At 29.3% G+C, this 24,671-nt stretch overlaps 1 protein-coding gene across 1 annotated transcript; it reads left to right on the top strand.

Annotated features, from left to right (window-relative positions):
* The first annotated feature begins 1,219 nt into the window (after nt 1-1,219).
* LOC136976387 (alpha- and gamma-adaptin-binding protein p34-like) lies at nt 1,220-24,179 on the top strand. The gene is made up of 9 exons (XM_067271639.1): nt 1,220-1,465; nt 5,326-5,513; nt 5,603-5,696; nt 5,785-5,871; nt 6,729-6,815; nt 12,471-12,539; nt 16,457-16,555; nt 23,905-23,954; nt 24,040-24,179. The coding sequence occupies exons 1-9, from the start codon at nt 1,405-1,407 to the stop codon at nt 24,115-24,117; spliced, it is 813 nt and encodes a 270-aa protein (XP_067127740.1). The 5' UTR covers nt 1,220-1,404; the 3' UTR covers nt 24,118-24,179.
* Nucleotides 24,180-24,671: the final 492 nt, after the last annotated feature.

Below are 24,671 nucleotides of genomic sequence, written 5' to 3'. Positions count from 1 at the left end.
CTCTAATTTTTTTTGTAGATGATTGGAACATGTACTTCTCTGAGCAAAAAAAATTTTTGCTGAGCATATATATACAAAATCTTATTTTTTCCTATAAAAATTAAAATAATTAATTATAAAGTAGAGATTAAAATTCATTTTACAACATATTTCTGTACAAAATATTATCTTTTGTCAATGATTTAATGTATTTAATCGAAATATACATAGCAATAATCATGTTGCAGACAGAGAGAAATAAGTAAACAACAATTCAAATCAGTGTGCATGCTTGCCTGCGCAGTGCATAAATTCTCATGCGCGGCAACAATTTGAGCAGTGCGCGGCCGCGCAGCTTAGAGGGAACATTGGCTGAGATGTGGGCAATCACAAGAACCCAAGAAAGATGGATGGAGGTGGCAGAGATGAGAATGTTGAGATGGATGTATGGAGTGTCAAGGAAGGATTGAATAAGAAACGACTTTATTAGAAGTTCTGTTAAAGGTGGGTCCCTTTGAGCAGGAAGATGCAAGAATGCAGGTTGAGGTGGTTTGGTCACGTAGAGTGAAGTAGTGAAGATTATGTTGGAAAGTGGGTCGGAAAACTGGTAGTGAAGGAAGGAGGAAGAGAGAAGACCAAGTCTGCATTGGAAAGATAAGGTGGAGGAAGACTTGAATCAGAGGGGACTTAAGAGAGAAGACGCCCTTGTTAAGAAGAAATGGAAGAAACATATTAGAGAAGGAAACGCCGACCCCATATAAACATGGGACAAGGCGAAGATAAAGAAAAAAATTGTAAACCAAAATATTGAAAAATGGAATGAATGTTTTGGAATTTAATAAAAGTATATTTATTATTTGTGTGTCGAAGACGACGATTAGATCTTTGATTTATTTCTCGACGATTTCAATAATAAATTTCAAGCAAAATTTTATCCAGTATTTTCTGCTTTTCTAAACCGTTTAATGACCAAATTTACAATCCAGGATCAAGAATGGAGGCAGAAGTTAACCAATAAAAGTTCTCGTACTTAAAAGTAAACGCTAATTGGTCAATAATCAATTTTTGTTCGTGAATTATGAATTTCGGCAATACGAAAATGTTTGTTCGAGATAAAACGTTTTATTATTATTTTGAGTAATAATAATTGAAATAAGGAGGAATACATTTCTTACAAATCTTAAACGAAAAATAATCTGAAAATATTTTGTCCGCTAGAGGGAGTCTGGTTATGTTGGCGAAAACATTAGTCGATTGCGGGAGTAGGTAATAGGTTAGTTTTATTAAAGGAATGAAATTCTGAGTAAAGGGAACGACCTTAAAATTTATTTTATCGGCAAAACAATGTTCTAAACTTTACCGAAACGATCTATACGTAAGTGTTGACAATTATAAAGTTTTTGCTGACGATACATTTAAATTGTCATGGCTTCGGGCGTGCTTGTTGTGAGTTGTTCTTCCACTCAACCCGAAGAAATTATTAAAAGTAAGTATAAATCAATTACCAAAATATTAAGTTTTCAGGCAACATTAATTAAATATGATTTAATTTAAAAGAGAAAAGATGTAGTAAAACCAAAGTTTTCGAGTTGATTTCGTAGCAAGTGGTTATGCCATTTTTGGAATTTTGAAAATATTTTTTAATTAAAAGATCAATAGGCGATTCCGAAGGAAGTTTACAACGTATAAATGGAAGTAATAGAGTGAATTGCCGTTTGAATTTTTTAAATGACAGTTTTCTGTATCAAATAACCAATGAGAAAAGGTAAAAAAACATGCATAAAGTGCTCCAGATCCTCCTCATTTTTTTAAACTTGCTCCTAACATTTCTGATCTTCTATGTAATTTGAGTTGTAACTTCAAAGCTATTTTTTGCTGTATGAAATTTCCACCGACGAGAACAAATTTACAGTGACCAATTTGGAAACTATCTTGTTTTTTTTTTGTGTGTGTGTGTGTTAGCATTATAAGCATTAAAAACAAATGAGATTATTTTATGATTTAATCAAGCATTATAATAAAATTTATAATCTAATCTAAATACGGTCTTTCGTGTTAAATGTTAAGTTTTTTCAGTCGTCGTCTTAATTTAAGCAATTTGTTTAATGATCTAATCATTCTCTTATATTAAATAGGTTTATTTTGTTTATAATCTTTTTCAATGAATTATATAGCAGATTTTTTTCATTTTTAAAATTGTCAAGTTTTATATATTTTTACCAAGTTATAACTACTAAGAAAATAGTTGGATCTTTGGATAAAAGACAAAGTTTTCTATGTATTTGTAAGTATCCAAGAACAATTAGATAATCCTTCTTGTCATTCTCATCTTCCATCATATAATTGTCATGTCATATGGGTAATCCAAATAATTGTTTTTGAAAAGTATTATATTAAAGGAAGATTTATTTAGTCTTTGAAACATTTTCAATGTCTGTTCAAATTTCTAGTTCTTTTACAGAACTTTGAGTATGGCATGTCTGCTTTAGTAATTGACTTGTTGTAACACATTGTGTGGTCAATTAGTTTCCATATACTTTATTGATGGTAATAAAAGACAAGAATTTAGCTATTACCATATTTGGTTTAATTAATCTAGTCTTAACAGTAGTGGATCTAGAAGTACTCAAAGGGGGTTAACTCAAAATTTAAAAATGGTTAATGGTACCTATGGTTCCAAGATGGCGGCTTGTCTCTGATTCCAGCAAATAGAAGGGAAACAGTGGGGATGAACGTTCTAACCTAAGCTAACCTATTCTAATAAATTACCGTAATTATTACCAACAAAATTATTAGAATAGGTTAGGCTAGGTTAGAATGTGCGTCCCCACTGTTTCCTTGCTGGAATCAGACAAGCCGCCATCTTGGAACTATAGGTAACATTAACCTTAAGAATATTTAAATAATAAGTACAGTATCTTTTATTAACACGTTCATGCCAATTGTTTTGAAGATGTCCACTAAATCATATTTGCCATCGTAAATATTTTTAAAAACAGTGTTTTTTGACTCCTCTTAGATACACAATTTTTCATTCCCTCTTCTTGGATACATCATTGACTATTAACTAAAATAATAATTTGGTTTCTTACCTGTGATACACGAATCAAATATTTAAAATTTTTAATGTTAATTCTGTAAGTATTTAAAGTTTACTTACTCCTTTAATTCTTCTTTGGTTCATATTGATATACTGAAAATAAAGTAATCTTTAAAGAACATTAAAATATTTTAGATAAATGAAATTCTCTACAACTTTTTTTCTTTTAAACATTTTTATGATTAAAAAATTGTTAAGAAAATCACTTTGTCTAAAGTATATTAGTGTTAAGTGAAATTTAGTTTAATTAGTAGTAGTATTGTTTCCTAAATTAGAAAATCTTGCAAGGTGAAGTCTGTTTATCGTCATCAATTTCCGTAATAATTTTATTCAATAAAATTAAATTGAGCAGTAAGACAAAAATTTATATGTTAATACACAAATTGCAGTCAAATACAAAGAAAAATTAGCACATTTTGTATTCATTTTCTTAGTTTTGAATCTAAATGCAGTCTTTAATCATCAGTCTACATTTTTGTGGATACTTCACAAAAATGTACAACTGTACATTTTTATTACAATTGTAATCTTTTTATAGTTTCTCCAAAATTTTTATTGCAAAAACTTTGTTGAAAAATGCATATAGTTAAAAGGACATTAGGTTGACCTATATTTTAGTACCAAGAATAATTAAATAATACTTTATTATTTATTACTATTCCTTAATAGTTTTCTCATGATTTAATTCATGAGAAAACTATTAATAGAGTATTGAAAATACTCATCTTTTTAAAAATGATGAGTAATTAAATTTCTTGAATAAACTATTTTTAACGTTTTTTTTTTTGGTTCAAATTTTTGTAATGTTCTAATTGATTGATTTTTTATTAAGCGGTATGTTGAATGTCAATTAATAATTGGGTTCTGAATTTATTATGCCCTGATAATTGAATACATTTTATTTAACTAGATACAGATTTGCTTATTTGGATGGACATATATGTTTTGTACAATGGTATTTACATTTTGGACATGTTTGTTTATTTAATATCAGACTTATTTAAAATTTATTTATTAAGTTATGTTTGTTTTGCTTTAATCTTTAATTTAAAAAAAAACTGCAGGTAATTTACATTTTAAGATTTAAGTGTACACATTTTCAAACATTGTAGAATAAAATGTAATGTAGCAGATCTCATTTTTTAGTAGAAGCAATTGATATTAGTCAACATGATTCACAGTTACAGGTGTTAATTCATGTGTAAAATGATTATCAATGAACATTGATTAACCTGATCTTTAAGATTAGTGCCAAAGGATTGCCAGATTATGTCACACTATAATAATGCTACTATTAATAATTAAATGTTAAATAATTTGGCTTAGAGATTAGGACAGCGGTTCCCAACCAGTGGTCTGCAAGAGCTAAAATATGGTCCACGAAAGATTTAAAACTTTTATTCATTTTAAATTATTATTCCCACATTGATACAAACTGAATTTAATTTTTACTAAAAATATTGTTTTCTATTATAATAATACTGTTAAAGCATGTTACTCTTGAATTTAACGATTACTTATGTTAAAAGTTTTGATTAAAGTTTATTTTTAGATTGACACAGTTTATTTTTCTTAAACCTTGTGGTCCCTGCTAACAACAATGAAATCAAAGTGGGCCCTGGTCAAAAAAAGGTTGGGAACCGTTGGGTTAGGAGTTAGGTGCAATCTCTTGATAAATTTAATAATTAAGTTAATATTTAAGGCCGTGGGCACTGAAGGCATTCCCCAGTTGGTGCTGTGAGTAACCAGTATGATTAAATCTAAATTAATAGTTCTGGAAATGAAGATTGGATGGAGGTCCGGGTAGTGTAACTGGCAATGTGTCTAAGCAGCAAGTGGGAGTTACAGGTTCGAGTCCTGCTTTGGGCTGATTCTTTTCTTCCAGAACCTTCTAAATTAATTATTAAATTTAACAAGAGATGGTACCTAATGCCTACCTCTAAGCCAAATTACTTAACATTTAATTATTATTATTATTATTAATAGTAGCATTAATATAATCTGATATAATCCAGCAATCATTTGGCATTAATGATTTTGAGTTTTCCATACATTTATTGTTCAACATTTTAAAATAGAGATATTTAATGATTTTAGGTTATTTCCTACATTATTCGGCTTATTTCGACATTTATTTGATGATGATTTTACACATGAATTAACACAATTCAGAAGTTTCAGAGAAATGTCAAATGTTCATTATTAATTTTTAACAGTGTATTAAATACATACACACTTTTTTCCAGATTTATTGGAGACAAAGAATTTGCCCGAACCAGAATCTCATTTTCAACACATTAAATCATATCCTTGGCATCTAGAAACAAAGTATTACAAAACAGATTTATTTTGTTTTGCCGCATCTTCAAAAGATATTTCTCCAGATTTTTCCGATTCGGTAGAAGCCGTTATTATTCATTTTGATACATCACAGGTACCAAATACTATAATATTAATAAATAAAAAATAAAATACTTCAGATAAATACTAAATAATAAGAAATAAAACTTTATTTTAATTTAGGAATCTAGTTTCGACGATGTGTTATCATGGTTTCCGATAGTAGAAAATTTTGAAGCAGATGTACAGATATTAGTTTGCGATTCGTGTAATTATGGTAAATTTTAAATATTAATTTTTTTTATCGTCTTCATTAAAATATATCTTGTTTTACCATATAATTATGTATTAATTTTAATATGCAGATAAATTGTATAATAAATATATACCGTGGTGCGTGAAGAATAAATTCGAATTGGTTGAATTACATCCGGAAAAACACGACGACGACGGTAAGAATTTTTGTAATGAAGTGCTTTGAAATTTTTGCACTAATAAAAATAAATTCTCGAATATTTTCAGATAATTAAATGTATGATAATCTTGTTATATAAATAAATTAAATTAATTAAGTTTGCAACACTTATTTTAGATTTAAGTATTGGCATGGGTATTTATCAACAATACAGCAAATTGTAAAGGATAAAAATTTAGTATTCTATATGGTCCTCGTCCTTTAATAACTTAACATAATCTTTACCCTTATTTTCTAGAATTGTGAGAATTTGTTTTAAATTAATCATACATTAAATTTTTATAAAAGTGGGTGCATTCATTCAAAGTCATCTTAAAAATAAACGTTTACTAATGTGTGTTTTTATTAAAAATTATTTAATATTTCTGATAGAAGTATTTGTTTTTTAATTTCAAAATTTATGCAAAAAATTTGCTATATATTTAAAATGTTTACCTTTTCATTAATAATGTTTCAGTATTCAAAATTTTATTCTTGTTGTTTTGTTTTGGGCTAATTCTATTGTTTATAGGGATGCTAATGGGCAATGCCGTTTTTAAATTTTTGTAATAAATAAGTAAAAACATTTTAACAGTATTAAAACCAAAAAGTTAGAGTGGCATTAAAAAAATCTAAATATTTTGTGATCAATTATTTTAATTTTACATAATCAGCTCTAACAACATTGTAAAAATTGACAAACAATTAAACTATAAATGTAAGAGAGGTTGGTAGTTTATTTTGTTGATTATATATAATGGCTAAACATTTTTTTCCAAAGAAAAATTGTACGTAAAAAAGAAATATCAATTTAAAAAAAAAATCTTTTATTAATTTAAATCATTTTTGTTACAGATACAGATGAATTTTTAAACAAAACCGGATACAGAAGAATATTAGAAGCTCTTCAAGCCCATGTGTGGCCAAATTTAGAAATGAAAGGTAAATATTTTAATGTAAAAGTTTTTTTATAGAAAAATTGAGAAAATATATATTAAAATTGAATGTATATTTTAGTTAAAAAAAATAATTCAAAATCACATTTTTGAAATAATAATATAGTAGGTTTTCATTGTCCACCAGATAATATTTGAAGAACATTAAATCAATCCATTTGCTTTCATTTCTTGAATCTGAGATATTCAAAGGTATTTTTATAAGATATGTGCAGTGCCCAGTAGTTGATAGACGGTAATTTAGTCCAAGATATTCAGATGATTGTTTAAGTCTTTTGGAACAATACAGAGTCCTGTATTGTTCCAAAAGCATCAGCAGTCTTCCTTGTAGCAAGCTACTATAGGATTGAATGCTGATAGTTTTATCAGTATTGTTCAGTTATGTTTCAAATCCTTTTATCTTAAGGTGTTTTCATGCTTTTTTTAAAATTCTGCTTTTGCTAGAACAGATCAATCAGCCAAACCTGCTTTACTTCAACCATAGTACATCTGGTATGTTATATTTTAACAATCTCTCCTTATGCATTCCAAAATCCTATAAAATCATGACATATTCATTTTCAACAATGTTGTCATCATTATGGTCCCACTAGTTTTTGGTGAAGGTAGTTTGTATTTTTTGCTGTATTCCAATGAATCATTGCTGTGATTTTGTTATTTCTCTGTTTGTAGTTGGTCTGTCCTATGCTATTGCAGCTGCTGATTACATGGTCTGTTATCTCACAATTCTTGGCATAATTGGCATTTTCTATTTTTGAATGTTTCATTGGTTTTTACTTTCACTACACCTGTATGGACTGCCTATTCTTGTGTTATCATTATTGTCCCTTGTACTTTCTTAGCTACTGCCAAGTCCTAGTGTTATCCACCTTTCCTTCAATTTTTCTGATGTATTGTCCATACAGTTTTTTATACCATGTGGCTTTTTTCTTGTTGACTTGTTCATTCTTGTAGGCCTTTTTTATTGTTATTAGATACACAAAACAGTAAAACATAAACTAAGACGTTGATTTTCAAATTAGTACATTAAGTTGCAAGAAATTAATTTAGAAATTAGAATAAATTATAACTTTCAGTAAAGAAGAGCATCATAAAAGGGAAAAATTAATCTATATGAGAAGTAAAGATTCAATGTACTTTGGAATATATATTTTATTTCATTGTACATGTTATGTATTTTATACTTTATTATTATTTTATGTAAACTATTAATTATTTGTGAGTACATAAAGTAATATATTATTGATCATTCATGGATTTTATATCTGCAATTTTATTTTTTGATATTTTAGAATTTGACACCAAGAAAGACGATTTTGAGATTCTTATATGAATTCTTCAGACTGACCAATATTGTGATATTAGTTTCCATTTTGAATAATTCGGTGTTTAATCATTGATGTCTCAAAATTTGTTTTAAATCTAATTTATGTATATTGTACTTAATAAATGTGTCTGAATGAATTTGAAATTGAGATTTTTTCCCAATCAATATAAGCCACATAAACATTGTCATTTCTTTATAAAATTTTCATTAAACACAAAATGAAATTTAATTTGTGAATTAATGTTAATTTTAATGTGTTCAGTTTATTGGCAAATTCCGAATGAAGTCTTGATTCACATTATTTTGTTCATTTATAATATTCTGGTTAACATAATCTTTAAAATGCTTCATTATATTTTTGTCAATTGATAAAGCAAGAATTATCTTAGTCAATAGTGCATACATGGGAAACTAAATATATTCCATAACTCATGATAGTTAAAAAATAAAAAATAGTATATATATATATATATATATATATATTACACACTACTTTTTAACTATCATTTAACACTAAATATATATATTTATTTTATAGATAAAAAATTCAGATAAAAAATTTTAAATTATTTTATTTTTGTTGTTTTTCATTTTTATTTGGGTAGGCCACTCTCTGGCAGCTTGTTGCCATGTTTAAAAACAACATACATTTAATCATAAATAACCTTTAAATAATTACAAATAAGACCATGATGTCAAAAATTAAAAAATATATTATTAACGTAAATATGTAATGAGACGATGTTATAAATAATCTTTGTCTAGCTAACATTTCTTCATATAAAAATATTTATGAATTTTCTTGTAGAACTAAATGGATAATGTAGAAATGGCTAGACTAGAATGCAAATAACTTTGATGTAATTTTTACTGCTGGATAATAAACTAACATTATTTTTACTTTTGGTTAGCTGTCATTAAGTTTTTGTCTTAAGATTTATAGAATTGAACAGTCACATTTTGGGATGTTTGGCAAATACTTGACTGATCCAGCTACATTTGTGCACATAATTTAAACTGAATAATAATACAACTAACAGAAAGAATTATTACTAAAATATAAAAATGTATATAATGATGATTAAAAATGTTTTACCTTAAATATTTGTATTCATCACGTTGTATCATATTTGTATTTTGATTACGAAAGATGTAATCAAAACCAGTCTGCAGATGAGTACTGTAATTTTCATTTTGCTGTTCTATTGTTTAAGAATATTGTGAACTATTTATGTAATTATTTCCAAGCATTGCATAATGTCTGTGCCTTGATTGAGGCAGCTCAATGAAATCTATAAATATGGTATAAAATTAAATCTCAGTATAGTTCATTATGCTAGGATCACTGACAGATTTAATAATTGTAGTTCTGTCATAAAAAATTGTTTTCCATTGCGCACAGAATGTGAGAGAGCAATAGAATATCCTTTCTTGAGTTACGCTCTTTTGTTGTACTTCTAAGGCAGCTGGAAGTGCAGCCAACAAATATATAATTCTAGATTATGTATTTTATTAAAATAATGATATGCTGCTGGAATGCTCTATATCTCAGTGGTATGTTGCATTTTAGTACTATCTTTGTTTATCATTTACTTAGAAATGACAATCATATTCTGTTTAAATGCAATCTTAAAATCCCTTGTAATTAGCAATTTTCTTTTGCAATTTTGAAACGATAATGATAAACATTTTTACATTAAGATCTCATTTATTTTGCATTTCTTCTCATTTTTAAAATAATAATAAATAATTTGTATAGAATCTATAAATTGCTTTAATCATTGCGTTTTATTTTTATAAGAAGTTTTCGTTCAAATTTGTGTTATTTTCGTCACTTGGTGGTCTGGGTACACAGGATCATCATTAGATCAAAAAAAATCGTAGGTGAATATTTCTCTGGAAGCCATAATAATAATTTGTTCCATTCAGATTATGTTAGTTGCTGACTCAACACTTCCTTTCCTTAAATGGTTATATGCAAAAACAAATATAAAAGTAATAGGACTTTCTGTTTAAGGAGATTGACGTTCAGAATTTGGATATGGCTAACAAGTTCATGATTACAACTTTGGTTGCATTAAAATAATAATTTTTTTTACTTATAAATTATAGTATAATCGTATTTAAAGCCAATGATCTTTCTCATTTATTGTAAAATTTATCTATCATCATGATTTGCATTTTAAAGATTGAATCATTATTTTATTCATAAAAATTAAAATATGTTCACACAGTGAACATTCAGACTTAACTATTGACTAACTTATGGACATTCTTTAGATTTATTACTTACACAGATGCAGTAAAAAAAACTGCAATTCGATTTGTTACAGATAACTTTCAGTAACTTATTTTTTAGTTAACATAAGATGAGCTGAAATTAATAACTACTACTAATATTAACTTATGTGAAAAAAAAATTATGTTTTGCATATATTATATCCATGATTACTATAATTTAAATAAAGAACTATCTTTATTTAAATTATAGTTAATCAGTTCCAATTTCAAATAAATTATTATGTTGATAATTAATTATAAATTCACAGAATCGTATCATCTGGAATTTTATATTCTATGGCTGATTAATCTTAATCTTTTATGTGCGATTTAGGAATGAGACTTGGAGGATAAATTGTGATCACGCTACTTATGCTTTGTACTTTAGTATCTTTTGTTTACTGTATGTATTCATAAAATGGCTAGCTGCTCAATTAAAATTGCAGTTTTTAAATTTGAAAGAGAAAAGCCACCTTAAAATATCTTAACAATTATTAAACAAAAATTCTGTTTAAAAAACAATATTTTACTGTATGATATTTCAATATACTTTCACATCATTATCTATATCAATTAACATTTTTTAAAAATACATTTCTTCAAATTTTAAAATTATATTATATATATACTAATTCATACAAATTATACACATTTGACAATACGAAGAAAATTAAACCAAAAATATACTGTATTTGATGGTTTATAGGATGCTGCGGCATGGAAGATGCACTCTAATTTGGCCATTTGGGTTTTTACAAAGGTTGTGCTTTGTTTTATCAGCTTGTATGAAACTTGTTTTCTCCATTGACAAGTCACCATTTCAGTAGAATGGTCTGAAATTTTATTATGTTACTCTGCATATTGGTATATTGTATTATTAGTTTAAATCTAATAATAAAATATAGATAGTGGAGCAAGGAGGTTATATCACTTGTTGCATTGCAACTTTTGGCTTCTGAAATTCATATTTTAGAGTATTTATAAGGAAAAAGAGTGTCTTATAAGCCAACAAATATGGTGTATAAAAAATTTTTACAAGTTTTAATCTTTGCTTTTAATCATCTAAATTGGGGGTTGGCAACCTATGGCACGTGAGATGATTTTCATTGACACTAATTGAATAGAAATGTAGTAAAAATTATATTGTAATTATTAATTACACAATGGAAACCATAGTTCAGTGTAGGCCACAGTACTGGTACATTAAAAACCAATCCCTTGCTTGTATATTTATGTTACAGTGCATGCATTTAAGCTCCATGTTGTCATCTACATGTTGTGCCTCACATGTAAGAACATAATTCAATTAACAACTTGACTTTAAAATTATACATCTTTTAACCGGACAAATTTTGATTATATATAACAAAATTGGTAAAATCATGTCTGCACCAGGAATAACACTATAACTTAGGTTCTACACAACAACACTGAAAGGTTGCCAGCCAACCCTCGATCTAAATTATTTATCGTCAAGAATTAAAATATTTGAGTACATATAACCTTTAAAAATGTGATTTATAACAGAAATCTAATATGATTTGAGAGAGTATAATTTAAAAAAAACAAATTTTTTTTTAAATTCTTAATTTAAAAGATGTCTTCCTGATTAGTGTTCAACTCATAGCAAGCTTTTCAAGTTATAGAAAGGATGTACACAGGAACCCTAACATTGGGAAGAGAAAAACACAATCACAAGGGAGATATTTTTGCTGTGTTTAACACTATGTAGAGAATATGCCTCATTTGTGATTGTGCTTCTCTTCTCTTATTCTGAAGTTACAGCTCATGTATGCCATCTCTGCAGCTTGGAGAGCTTGCTGTGAATTGAACACTGCACCAGCCAAAACATATTGTGAAATTCTTAATTATTTTCTTATTATTAATTCAATGCATACAAAACAAGAAAATAAACCATAAAATTATTATAAATTAACATTTAATATACTGTGTAATTATTTGTCTAAAACATTTAATATAATTATTATTTGTCTAAAAATGTTCATTGAAATTTATTCATTGAATTTTTTTTAGAAGAAAGCAACGAAAGATTTTCTTCGCATAACAAGAATGATAAGAAATTAACAAGCATTGAGTACTTTGGTAATATTTTTTCTAGTTTGATAGTTAAGGTGAATTTGATATTTAGCATAATGATGATTTCAATATTTTAAAATTGATTAGAAATATAGTAGGACCTCACTAATTTGAACCCCCCTAAGAAAATTTGGATTTCTCTCTCTGAACAAACTACATGGCTGTTGCACTTACCTTATATACCCAGAATACAGTGTGTACAAACCCTCAAAATAAATTAAAAGTTTGTTATCGATAGAAAACAAAGGCTAGTATTCTGTCTCCTCTGTATATGGGTCATACCTTTACTCAAGGAAAGAGGCTGAAAACTCGACCATGTATTTAAGCCAAGTTTGCCACTTCTCAAAACAGTGACTAGTGTCATTCATCCTGATGTAATTAATACAAAGTGCTCATCCAAGTACAGTATATTTGAAGAACAACACATTAAGTTAAAAAATATATTGGGGAGAAAAAATATCAGGTAATCTGAAACACTAATTAATGCAAACAGGTTTAGGCCCCAGTTAGTTAAGTACAGTAGAACTTCTCCAGTCTAAACGTTTTTAATAATAATTAAATGCATTGCATATACAGTAATATGGAAATATTGTTTATATAATAATATATCAGTTTTGTGAGTGATTATATGGGTTATTTTGATATTATATCCCCTAAACCATATTTGGAAATTTTCCTCATTATAGGAGACTAATTAAATGAATGATATATCAGATGGTGTGATATAATTGATGTATTTATCTACCCAAATTGCTTTTTTGTAACTTTGAATCTACCATTTCACACAATGGTAGTTTCGGGGTCAATGATTGGATGATGGTAGAAATTCAACAGCAAGATTTTTTAAGAATTATTAACTTTTATATTTGGAAGAATAAAAACAAGCATATTGTATCCAAATGAGAAATATAACATGGCATAATATAATTAAGGCTACTGTAATTATTATTGAAATTAACACAAATCTTTGATGTATAGTTTACATTCACAAGCATAGCTCTTAGACACTATTTACCAGAGAATATTTATCAACAATTTAATAATTGTGAACTAAAACAGGCATTGTGTAAACAGAAATTAAATTACTTTGGCAGAAACAAACTATTGTAATAAAATTTTGTTCATTGGTATATTTTGGCCATTAAATAATATAATTAATTGTAATTAACTATCATACAATTAGTATATGACATAATAGTATAATATTTGTTAACAAAGCCACAAATAATTTTATGTATACTGTAAATAATCATTTACTTTGATATTTTTATTAATTACATCTAATGGGTTGTTTTATTTTCCTGGATGTTACAGAATATAACAGGAAAAGTATGGTAATCAGTCAAATTTTGATCCCTTCCCAGTTTTTTTTGCATTTTTTGATACTCCATATATTCAAAAATGTAAAAAACCATTTACAAAATTGTGGGGTGCAGCATCTATTTTGCATTATATCTTGCAACTGGATGAACCAAAAATTTTGAAACTTGCAGGGTTATTTTTATATATGGGATATTGATGACCTTTAAACATGAAAATTTAGTAGCAAGGGATGGGAGATATAAAAGGGAATGTATCATATCTTGAGAAGAGTCAGACTTAAAAACTCACCACTACCCAAAAAATAAGGATTTTTGCCTTTTTATAATAACTGACATTATGAGATTTTATTAAAATAATTTTGAATTGATGCAACATAATTTTTTAAACTTAAATTTCTCTATTTTTCAAAATTAAACAAAATTACTCCTTTAAGCTTATATTATGATACAAAATTTAAATTAACATACATCCTCCCTGGTCCCTTAACCTGCTGTTTGAGTGCCGAGAAATTTGTGCAAGACCCCTTGCTAGCTTTCTATTATTTTCTAAATAAAAAGAAATTATGTTTCTAATTAACTGATCTTTAATATTAAAGTTTATTAAATAAGAAATTAGTTATTATTTGTCAATAAGATTCTAAGATTCTGCTAGTGACAATTCTAATTGTATGAAAGAAATTTACAAGTATACAAGATATGTTCAAAAAGTTCCATAAGTGGACATGTAAAACACATGATCAGTTTCATGCATTCATGTGATAGCAATTATAGAACTCTTACATGAGTGCATATATAGTAATTGCAAAAATTTTTTTTTTATAAAAGTAACAACTTTTTCAAATTTTGTCATGGAATGTTTAGAGAAACAGAGAATATGTATTAAATTGAAGGAAAATCTAATGGAAAATGTATAAAAATTATGATAACTTTTGGGAAACAACTAGCGTAAGCAGTTCAAAACTGGATGAATCACTATAATCAGTGATCAGTGTGGAGACAATCTCATACTGCAAGAAACAATGAAAACATTCACTCATTAATATAGATGGAAGATTAACTGTTCAAGAGATATAACAGCTGGAGATGGCATGGCATCACACTATGTTCCTACATTTATGTGCAGAGCTTGTTCTTCTTTTCTCTCAGACCAGTAAAAATATGTAGAGCATGTTGAAAATATTTTATTGCCATGTGATTAAGAATGTCATTACTGGTGATGAAACTTTGGTGTACAGCTTTGATAGTGTAAAATCAAAAGACAAAATTGATTGATTAGATAGAAATGAATCTAGTTAAAAAAAAAATGTCAGACTAAAATATCCACTATTGTTGGTGACATTTTTTTGACACAAAGGGGATTGTTCATTACGAATTTATTCCTGAAAAACCAAACATTTAACTAACATGTTTATTCACCATAAAATGTTAAGCATGTACATGAAGCAATTTGTCTAAAACAACTGAAAAAATCCAGTAACAAGTTGCTTAACTTTCCCAGCAACATTTAAAACTGCACGTTTGGCACCATCTGTAATGATATTTTAATTAAAAATATTAAAAACTTTTAATATTTTAAAATAGTAAAAAAGCTTAATTTTAAGGGTGAGGATAGTTTTTATATTATTTTAAATTAATTCAAGATTCAAAATTTCTTTCATATTGACATTTACAGGCCATGTAGTACTCTGACCTAGTAACTAATTCCTGCCATGCACTGTTCAGAAGTATTTCGTCATATGAAATACAGCAGCCAAATAAGTAGAACTGTTCTTAGTGGGGATGATGGCCTTGGGATATGGCACTGCACTGTTTAACAGTGCTGTTATAGGAATGCATGTGTCAAGCAACTAACCTAATATAAAATTGTTTTTATTTTGTGTTGGTTTTGATAAAAAAAATTGATCATGTGTAACGAGTTTTATTACATAGTAATAAAATCAGAAAATAATCTATAAATTTATATAATTTTCCTATGGAGGCACTGCAATTCTGCAGTGCTTGCCACGAGTTGCTGCTGGAATGAATAGAAATTAGCAATTTTATTCTTGCCATCTGCCAATCAACATGTTTACAAAATTGCATCATTACAGAATATTTTAGAAATTTATATGTATTAATACGTTTCTGTTCATCACAAATTGTTCCATTAATAATTCAAACATTCGGCATCAATCTATGCATTTAAATAATGAAATTAAAACTTTAAGCGTTTGAAAAGAATTAATATTTCTCTGTAGAAAATTAGTAAACAGTAAAATATTTTTATAAATTTTTCTATTTGGTTTGTTTTCATTGTGAATTTTAAACATCTTTATTTTCCAAGGATGATGATTATTTAAATAGAAATATCAAATCAAAATTAAGTCAGAATATGTTTAGATTTATAAACATAAATAATTGAATAAAATTGTAAACAAATTTTAGATTGGCAAAATATATTAATTATAAATTACACTAATTAGAATTTAAAGTTTTCAATTTTGTTTACAGTTGCTTTAAATTTTAATTTCACTAATATCCTAGCAAAAATTTCTTATTTAACTATTATGATTATCAAAAGATTGTGAATGATTGCTCTTCTAATGGTAATATATTCAATAGATACATTAATGAAGGACGACGAATCCTTTCTGGAGTCACTTTCTAATGAAGATCCTTCGTCGTTTGAAAGTCTCTTCCAAAAGTTCAATGAAATGAAAGGTAGGAGATTTAATTGTTGTCCAATTTAAAATCTAAAGTGTAATTCAGAACAAGAATCTTTCTATTGTCTAAAATATGTAATGCCATTTTTATTATGTAAAATTTAAAAAAAATTATTATTATAATATTTTTTGATGGTCTAACACAGTGATTCCCAAAATGGGCACTACCTCCCCCTTGGGAGTGGTGGTACAATCTGTATTAGTACTCTTGAATCCAAACCTGAAAATGTATCATTTTTAATATAGTGAATTGTCTGGAAATTAAAACAAATTATAGTTTATTATAATATTTATTCATATATTAAATTAAATCAGTAAATGTCACTGTGAAAAAAACAAAAGAATATCAGCACAATATGTTAATGTCTTAAATTGAAATTGTCACTGCTGCTTTGTTGCAAAAGTTCATATACTCTCACTTCTGTGTGTGTCATCTGGAATTTTTTGCTTGAGTATCCAACAATAGCCAGTGAGCATCTATATGTTTTCTCATTGTCTTTGTCATTCTATTTCTCTACTAGCAGGTAGGCCCGGTGTTGCTCGGGCAAAAGTAACGATAGCGATAATTAAGATTACTCTTTTTCTTTTGTGACTATAAAGTAATAATTTCATCAACAAACTAAGTATTTCTAAAGAAAGGTCGAATTTGAAAATCGAATGTTCTAATATTGTTCGATTTTCACGACGTGTTCTGATTATATTGTTCAATTTTCATCGAATGTTCTAAAGAAAGGCTGAGAAAAACCAAACTAATGTGTTTAAATTTGAAAATTGAATATGTTCTAACATATTACTCTTTTTCTTTTTTTTTTCTCCAGCGCCGGTAAATCTTGCCCGTCGCTTTCTCTTGTTCTCCATTGTTACGTAACACTTCCATTGTTGACACAAGTGTTAAGACTTAATCCTGTCCCTCTCCCCTGTGGGGAGGAATTTCAAAAAATCTCTTCTCAGTGTGCGTTCTCGTGACGTACCCTAACTGTGTACCAAATTTCAACTTTCAACCCCTGACCGTTTGGACTGTGCGCTGATTATTATTATTATTATCATCATTATCAACTCGTCTCGATTATATATATATAGATAAAAACAAAATTGCATAGTTCAATATCAAAAGATCAGAATGCAACTGTAGGAATTTTCTGGCCTTGATTTTGGATTTACCATGATGTTCATACTCTGATGTTAAAATTTCAAATGTAAATGTTTTAAATGAATTTATTGTGAACTAATCTTATTAAACTTATAAAAGTGCATCATTATGTTTTAAAATGGTCACAACAAAATTTGAGAATAAATGAAATGATAAAGATAATTACAATTCTCTCTTTAGCAAATATTTCACCATCTTTTATTTTCTATTAAGTTATATATAAAATACAATACATGGTAAATATTTCGTCCACAAACTTCACTAATTTATTCTTTATATTTGAAAACTTCTTTCAAAGTAGCAAATAAGAGCTTAAATAAATATCAAATTTTTCCTGCCTTTAATTTAGCTGAAATAAAGGAAGAGGATAAGTTAAAACAAAATCAGCATTTATTGTAGCCTATATGGCTACAATATATAGTTAATGCTTTATTGTATTACAGTAGAGATCGTTAATCTGAACCTCGGTAATCGGAACGATTTTCAGTCAGACGAAAATCGTGTCGTGCTGAATCGAATGTTTTTGATACTAGATTTACTTCTAAAGTATAATTTTCATGTTTTTATATTCTTTGATATCTTCATTTTGTACAAACAAAATAAATAAATAATTTTTAACGATACGACAGCCTCGATTATTATTATAAAAATTTTCGTTAGGCTTAAAATCGATGAAAATTCAACATGAAGCAACACGCAACGGAGAAAAATTTGAACATCGGACAGGTTAATATATTTTTTCGTACATAATCGGTAATCCGAACAAATCACTAATCTGAACAACCCCAGTCCCCAATTGATTCCGATTAACGACTCTCTACTGTATTATTGAATGGAAATCTAAGCTAGAAATGATAAATGCCAGAAATTCTTTTCCATTTAATTTCTTAATACAGTTGTCATTGAAAAAAATATCTTTTTTTCATTTATTTAGAGAGAAAACTCTACTATAATATTTGATGATGATGATAAATGGATGGCTAAAAAGCTATTCATTTATCATCACCATGTAAAGTACTATTTTTAGTATCTTAGGAAACCGACACTAACTGCGGTCGGTAAAACTTCCGTTAACCTAACGGGTACTTTACACAGATTCGAGATTAGTTTGCCAGGCCTGGGCTTTTAAGCGTGCACCGAAAAATTAGTAATAATAACGATAAATATCAAGTCAAATCAAAAAGTTCAAATATATTTAATTAGTAACTAGAATGTACTACGTACAAATGTCAATAATCCAAACAAAATTTATTAACGAAAATCAACAAGTCAACCCGACAATAAACTCAGCTACTTAGCTTAACTTAATAGTAATTTCCCTTTGAAAATTCGACAAATCAAATACTTAGAAACTATGAACAAAATCTCTTACTAATAAAACGTCTATCCATCACCTCACTATACGAAGAACCTATTTCCTTAATCCTTTCGATATCGTCAATCAAATTCCTCTTTAACACCTTGGATCGTCCAATTACCAATCTGGACTTCTATCAGAAAATACTTCGCTTTCGAATTCATCTCGCTCTGGAAATCACCTCCCTCTTCTTCGGTTAACGTACGGGTTTTATACTGTGAGGTGACGTCACACTTCAGCTGAGTTACTCCCCTTATTTACATACTTAGTTGCTAACATTAATTTTCTTTTCTGGCAGCTTTAAGTTTCCAACAAAGCTTATAAACCGTTTACAAAATATTTATCATAATTTTCTGGGATGTTAAGACGGTTTATCAAGTATTTCTTTACTAGTGAGTGTGGGGACCCCCCCTCCATTTTTTTTTCTGCGGACCGTTTACTTCTGCTGGGCAGCGCAAGTGCGCAAGATTTTTCCTACGGCGCTTATTTCTCCGTGAGTTGTTTTATCTTCTTTTTTCTGTTACTAACAAGAGAGTGGTGGGGAACCTTCATCCTAAATAAACATAAGCCCCAAACAAAATATAATAAAACAGAAAAATAATAATAAAATAAAAATAACGCTCGGACTCAGTTCCTTACAACCAAATATTACACACAAACACATTTAAATACATTTATCAATTCCTACATTATATAAACTCCATGGTTAACCTGTGGCTCATTCAAAATGTTTCTCCAGCTCTACACAGAACATCTTAATTGAGAAGTCAGCATCCAATGAATTACTCTATTTTACTGAAATAAATTTTACTGTGAGATTAAACCGCAGATAAAAAACAATGCACCATACTATTTTGTCACTGATGATTGATCCTGTAAAAAAAAAAGCAATTTTCTGGAGCTTAGGTTTAAAATGAATCATAACATCATGAAGGAATGCACATAGCCATGTGCAAATTTCAGGACAGGTAGAGGTGATAGAGGTATGCAAATGATTAAGTTTGCATACACATCGGGTCATGTGGTACACAGTTTTGGGCTACAAAGACCTGCAGCTGACTTGGGCTGTAAATGCTATCAGCAAAGGTTTGTGGCAGCCGAACTTTTGAAGAAGCATAGAAAATGCCCCGGAGAGAAAAGCGAGCTGAATACCACCAGTTAATGGCTGGGAATGAGACGGTATCCTGGAGCTGCACATCCTCAGTTTGTCGATGCATACAGTTGTCACACTTATTGGGCACAATGTGAGTACCATCCAGGATGTGTGACATGATGGATACAGGAACATCTGTGAACGCACTAAAGAGAGAGTGGATCATTCCAGCATGTGACAGAGCACACAGACTGGTAGATTCACCGAATGGCCTGTTGGGACCCATTTGCCTTGGCTCATGACATCCAAAGCCACCTGTTGCATCTATGTCCACCCAAACCATTTGCAACAGGTTGCATGAAGTCAGGCTGCATGCACTGTAACCAGCAACAGAGGTGCCATTAACTGGTACCCCCATTGCTTGTTGCAGGTTGCAGTTAATGCCACACTTGGCATGGTGTCATCATCATAACTGGACCACTGAATGGCATTGGGTATTGTTTACAGACAATTTTTTTTCCACTTCTGTCTGTAGACAGGTGTGGTGGTATCCCAAGGAAAACTATGTGCCAGCTATTTTTGCTGTCACACCAGCTTCACTCCAGGCATCATGGTTTGGGGACAGAGCATGTTTGATTAGCAGACAGCCTGGTGCACATATTCAGTACTCTGTCAGAGGACCAGTACATCACACGGAATTGTGGGGATCTGTGATTTGGCCACTGGTGCAGGCCACATCTGACACCTAACACAGTGTTCCATCAAGACAATGCCTAATCACATGTTGCATGGCACACTCACTAATCTGAATGGAATTCACATCCCATCGAACACCTGAGACACAGACCTCATCCAACACAAGGTGTACAGGGACCACCACCACATACCACAGACGACTTGTGCATCACAATGGATGCAGTTTGACAAGGGTTGCCTCAACAACCATTAATCTCCTCATTGATAGTATGACTTTCTGTAACTGCCCACGGAGGTCATATTCATTACTGAATTAACAGGTATCTGTTGCATTTCATTGTTTGTTCTTTTAATCATTTTCATATCTCTGTCACTTCTATTGGTCTTGAAATGTGCATGTGGTTGCAATTTCATTTTTAAGGAGTGTACATCATTGTATAATCATTACCAATGTAAAAGCTACAAGCTTTTAAAATAAGCATATAGATGTGTGATTGACTTTTAATGGAGGGGATGCAGAAGGAAAGGAGTGGGAAAGTGATGTGAGGTACAGAATGTGATATGTATGACCAACCTTAATGGAATTAATTTTAATCTAGGGTCTCTAGGCCAATGTTTCTCAATTGCACCAAAGGCCAAAAATCAACTCTAGGGTGCCACATTTAGAATAAAATATTTAATATTTTATCAAATTTACTTTTGTATTTTATTTAAACATTATAGGTTCAAAATTTCCTTATTTCTTATCAGACTATATACATAATTTTTTTTCTTGTACCTGAACACATTGAATCTTGCACATTTAAAATGTAGATGTAAACATCCTTTATCAGTGTAGTGTGTATATATCATCAGGGCCATCACTACCATATAGGTGAACTAGGCAAGTAATGAAGGGGTGCAAAAATCCAAGATATTTTCGTAAAGTATGAATAAAGCATAACAAAATTGTGATATATGATTTAAGAATTGATTTTTTTTCCTTATCCCTCACAATATTTTACTATTTTAACTTTTGGTTCTTTTTTGTTTCATTAAGGCTATGCAATATGTGGGCGATGCCTTCCAGGAGGACTTTCTAATGGAAATTGGTCCATATTTAGGTGTTACAAATGCGAAAAAACCCCATGTGACCAGTTCATTGGCAAGGTGCGAACCCACAACCAACTACCAGTGTTCGGTGGTTTTATCCACTTGGCGGGTTAAATGATTTGAACTTACTGCTATATAATGTCAATTAGAACCATTTCAGTTTATGTGGGAATTTAGTGGGCATTTTCCAAACAATGTGGGAAAAAAGAGGGGAGTCATCTGACATATGGCAACACGGCCAGCTCAAAGTTAGGTTAATAGGCACCTGGAACAACAACATAATAACATTCAAGTAAAATAATAGAGAAAAGAGGATGATTTAAATTCAGTTATGAAACTACAAGTAACCAAAGAATACCTTCTAGAATGTAGAACTGATAAGGGTTTTGACTAAGGGAATTTTGATGGATGCTGTTGAAATTGCAGAAGAACTGGTGATTCAACCAAATTTTGAAATACAAAGAAAGAGAAAACAAAGTCAACAGTACAAATATAAATGTCAAGATGAGGCTTTGCAAAATCCTCAGCAGAAATTCAAAGTAGAATTTTTTCTGTTGTGACTTGGATATGGCTATACAGTCAATTGAAGAGAGGTTTGAAAAACTACAGCAGCATAATGTTATATATATCATAAAGAAATTCAAATAGAACATAACTGAAAAAACTACTACTGATGTACTAAAACAATTCCAAAAATCTTGAAAATGTTTTGAATCATAATGCTAATAAAGATATTGATGCCGAGGATCGCCGCAATGAACTTCAAGCAATAGCTCAAAGACCTCCAAAATCCATGCCACCACAAGAAGTACTGTTCTTTATAGTACAGCAAATGCTTGTCAACTGCATATCCAATGTTTTTGTTGCACTAAGAATTCTCCTGACACTTCCAGTTTCAGTAACAAGTGGAGAACATAGTTTATCAAAGTTAAAACATAACCTGTTTTGGGACATCATTGAGCACAAGTAACTGATTTGGCAACAATATCAATCAAACACGAGCTAGCTCTACACTAGATTTAAGGGAACTGGTAGAAAAATTTGCAAAATTGAAGGCAAGAAAAATTAAAATTTGATTTTCATATATTATACAAAGTAATATACAGATGTTTTTTAAAATGAAATTTTAAATATACATATTAACTTGTGAAATAAGGGATGCACTTGTAAACCTTGCCTTGGGTGTAAAGTACCCTGGTGCCATTCCTGCACATCACATAACATCAATTTGGTGCCACCATCTGTTCACTGCTGAAATTGGCATAAAATTGTGGGGGGGGCTAATCTTAATTATTTTTTAAAATACCTATTATACATGTTTGAATTTGAATCACTATGTGTACATATGGTAAGTTGTTAATGTCATAAGGTGACTTTCAACATTTTTTGCATCACCATTATATTACATTTGCACTTTGGTTTGGTACTTTAATAGAAGGTTCTTTTTTAAATGACTTTTGTTTGGTAATTAATTGTTGTAAATTTCTTGCAGTGTTAATCTAAAATAATAAAAATCATATGTCAAAAGTGATTAAGTGAAAAGGACCACCACTAGTGGCCAAGCAGATAAAACCACTGAATGCTAGTAGTTGGTTATGGGTTTATGCTTAAAGAAAACTCCATGGCCAGTTCATTGTTATGTTTTTAACACCTAAATAGGAGCTAATTTCCTATAGAAAGTTTTCCTGGGAGGTGCTGTGTCATGCTGCTGTAACCAAATAAACATATCAATTAAGAATATTTTAGAATAGTTCCCTTTTATATAAAAATGTATAACATTTAAAGTAAATACTGAAAAATCTGAATATTAACAATTTTATATTTAGTATCCATATTCTTAAACAACAAATAAAATCATCTGTTTCTTAACAATACATTACATGTTTAAAAGTTGCATTAATAATTTTTTTGTTTAAATTTTAATTTAACTTTTTTGATGATTTAATATATTCTTAATAGAAAAAGCATCTAGTTTGACTGGAGATGAGAGGAAAAGATATGCTGAAAAGGTAAGTGTACAATTGCAATGTTAACGACTTTATGATTTATTTGATTATTAATAGGCAAATATGCTTTTATCAATTAAAAATATAGGTAGCAATAGCATTTTGGAAAGCTTTTGGGAAGGACGACGAAGAGATTGAAGGACTAAGCAGTGATGACGATATATAATTTTAAATATAATACATTCTGTAAAATTGCATGTGTGTATAATAAAAAATGGTCACAATTAATTAATTTTTCATGCATACAATTATGTTTCATTTCAAAATAAAGTACAAAATGTTTTAAATCTAATTTTGTTTTCAGTTAAAGTTGCATCCATGTGTATGTATATGTAATAAGAGAACAAAATGTTCTCATATTACATATACAGTCGACACCCAGATAACTCAACACGCGTCGGTTACATAGTCAGTTTTCTATGGTCCGGGCCAACTTACATAGGCAATAATGTTATTAACCTTAAACGATGTCGAGTAAACAGAGTTTTTTAACTCATCACCACTGGATAAATCAACATACTATTTCTGTTTCACACTTTTTAGACGTCTGATAAGTTGACTCCCCTCCTGAAAAATGAGTTCACACCACACAGCTTATTGTACGGTGTGAACTCATTTTTCAGGAGGGGAATCGACTTATCAGACGTCTAAAAAGTGTGAAACAGAAAAAGTATGTTGATTTATCCAGTGGTGATGAGTTAAACGATGTCGAGTAAACAG

This window comes from Centruroides vittatus, unplaced genomic scaffold (assembly GCF_030686945.1).
Source record: "Centruroides vittatus isolate TY-2023 unplaced genomic scaffold, ASM3068694v2 contig_400, whole genome shotgun sequence".
NCBI classification, from domain to species: Eukaryota; Metazoa; Arthropoda; class Arachnida; order Scorpiones; family Buthidae; genus Centruroides; species Centruroides vittatus.
This window is presented reverse-complemented; position numbering and strand designations above follow the sequence as displayed.

What these genes read in the sequence shown, in the direction of transcription:
- LOC136976387 (XM_067271639.1), top strand. Translation starts at nt 1,405, where the DNA reads ATGGCTTCGGGCGTGCTTGTTGTGAGTTGTTCTTCCACTCAACCCGAA. An exon ending in GGAAAAACACGACGACGACG is followed by an intron (nt 5,872 to 6,728) that starts GTAAGAATTTTT and finishes TTTTTGTTACAG; the next exon opens with ATACAGATGAATTTTTAAAC. An exon ending in AACAAGCATTGAGTACTTTG is followed by an intron (nt 12,540 to 16,456) that starts GTAATATTTTTT and finishes TATATTCAATAG; the next exon opens with ATACATTAATGAAGGACGAC.